The sequence below is a fragment of the Palaemon carinicauda genome, chromosome 11 (assembly GCF_036898095.1).
Source record: "Palaemon carinicauda isolate YSFRI2023 chromosome 11, ASM3689809v2, whole genome shotgun sequence".
Taxonomy (NCBI): Eukaryota; Metazoa; Arthropoda; class Malacostraca; order Decapoda; family Palaemonidae; genus Palaemon; species Palaemon carinicauda.
This window is the reverse complement of record NC_090735.1, coordinates 27488557-27491056: the sequence shown is the minus strand read 5'-3', so window position 1 is coordinate 27491056 and position 2500 is coordinate 27488557. Positions and strand designations below refer to the sequence as shown.

General features: G+C 33.0%; 1 protein-coding gene across 1 annotated transcript in view; it reads right to left on the bottom strand.

The window, feature by feature from the left end:
• The window catches only part of LOC137649215 (glucoside xylosyltransferase 1-like), a 32795-nt gene that overhangs the window by 7083 nt on the left and 23212 nt on the right, over nt 1-2500 (bottom strand). Inside the window, exon 6 of the mRNA XM_068382201.1 lies at nt 1814-2147. Within this exon, the coding sequence (XP_068238302.1) occupies nt 1814-2147 (334 nt within the window). The remainder of the gene's footprint in view (nt 1-1813; nt 2148-2500) is intronic.

Sequence of the window (2500 nt, the reverse complement as noted above, 5' to 3'; positions counted from 1 at the left end):
GGCCACCATGTAGTAATGCCTTTTATATATATATATTTATTTACCTTTTTTGTGGCACCCAGTGTCAGAATAGACGTGAAAAAAAAACCAGTTTGCTTTTGGCTGTTGAATCGCAGAGTGAATCGGCGCAAACAGCGCCAAAGACGACATTGGGTACACCCAGTTTTTCATGATAGACAAACGTTTTATTATTATTATTATTATTTTTATTATTATTATTATTATTATTATTATTATTATTATTATTTGCTAAGCTACAACCCTAGTTGGAAAAGCAGGATTCTATAAGTCCAGGGGCTCAAACAAGGAAGATAGCTCAGTGAGGAAAGGAAACAAGGAAAAATAGAAAATTTTAAGAATAACATTTAAATAAACATTTCCTAAAAAAATATAAAAACTTTAACCAAACAGGAGATTAGATAGAATAGTGTGCCTGAGTGTACCCTCAAGCAAGAGAACTCTAACCCAAGACAGTGGAAGACCATGGTAAGAGGCTATGTCACTACCCAAGACTAGAGAGCAATAGTTTGATTTTGGAGTGTCCTCCTAGAAGAGCTGCTTACCATAGCAGGGCGAGGGAAACTGCCATAATACACTGCGGTTACATGTGAACCATTCCATATTAGCAAACATTGACCATTCAATCGCGTTAATCTGACCACACGGTGGAAAACGCCGTGTGTGAACCAGGCTTTAAGGCTCATCACCATAGTCTGGTTACCTTCCATTAAGATATTAGACGCATTATTGAAGGCTGCAAGACCACGATAATGAACACTAATCAAGGTAATACGATTAGATTCCTGTTCCGGTGATTTCGCCTAAATCATTCAACCTTCATTTGCCTTACCATTTCCCAATAGACGAACTAAAGGATAAACCTATTCATTTATCCTTAGCTACTAACACTAAATCATTATAATTACTCAATGTTATAAGTTATTGCTTTTCCACATCTCATTTCAACAGAAGTTCATTATACATTTCATTCTTTATTTACAACTTGATAAAAAAACAAATACTTTAGTCATAACTTACTCTACACCATTTTGATAATCTTTTATAATTTTTTTGCTGAAAGATCTTCATGTGCAAACACGAACGTATCTATCTATCATAATTATAATAATTCATCAGCATGCTTGGTCATTATTGTTAGAAAAGTGGCCTTAACATAATGATTATCTATTTTCATAAAACAAGAAAATAATTTCTTCTTATTTTTCAGTTATATGACAAATACCTGCAAATATGTCATGTAAATACAAATATAACATGAAAAGATAATTCACGATATAGTTTTTATAGGCTCCATCAAATAATATTTTCTAGCCTATCGTGAAAGTTATACTGGTGATATTCATACAATTCATTTAAAGAAATCATATCTGTTATTATTATTATTATTATTATTATTATTATTATTATTATTATTATTATTATTATTATTATTATTATTATTATTATTATTATTACAAGCTAAGCTACAACTCTAGTCGGGAAAGCAGGATGCTATAAGCCCAAGGGCTCCAACGAGGAAAAATGGCCCAGTGAGAAAGGAGATAAGGAAATAAGTAAATTATATGAAAAGTAATGAATAATTAAACTAAAATATTTTACGAACAATAACAATATTAAAACCGATCTTTCATTTATGAACTATAAAAAGAGACTTATGTCAGCCTGTTTAACATAAAAAAAAAAATATTTGCTGCAGTTTGAACTACTGAAGTTTAACATTGATTAATTCATTGCTATTTTCTGATCAATATGGTAAAAAAGAAAAAAAAAAAAACATATAACTGCCTCTTACACGACGGCCTTTGTATCCACTCGAAGTCTGAGCCAGACCAGCGGCTTGAGACCCATTAAATTTGTAGATCTCTTTCAAGAGCTCCTCAGGAGGCCTAAGGAAGAGGGTATCCGTATCTACCAGAACGGCTGCATCTATATCCTTCATAGTCTCCGGCAGGAAGAGTCTAGCGGAGGAACAAGGCCTCAGGAGACTTCTCATGTCTTTTCGATCCTCTGGATACCAAACAGAACGAGGCTCTAGCTCGAGCTGGGTTTGGTATTTCTCTGGCCAAGCGGATACGATGGATTTGATTTGCTCGAAGACCTCGTCCGAATTCGTCACCACTAAGAACCTGGCATTAGCGAGAGAAGAAAGAAGTATTTAGCCATTGTTTTAACATGAGAAACATTTATAAAAAATAGCAAGTGTCATATTTAATGAATGATTAAATGGAATACAAAGATATTTCTAGTTGTATATAGTCTAGGTAGGTGACTTCAGGTAGGAATTACAATAATTAGGAATGGGTTACCCATTTAAAAGGTATATTAGGATTTGTAACGTTATCAGTAGGATAATCAAAAAGTTAAAAACATCTATATAGATAAATTTCTAGTAGATTACTGAATACAAATGTTCCTAACAAAGTTTACGAAAATGTTTAAGCAACATAATAATAGTGGCATTTAGTTGAAGCCTTACGAC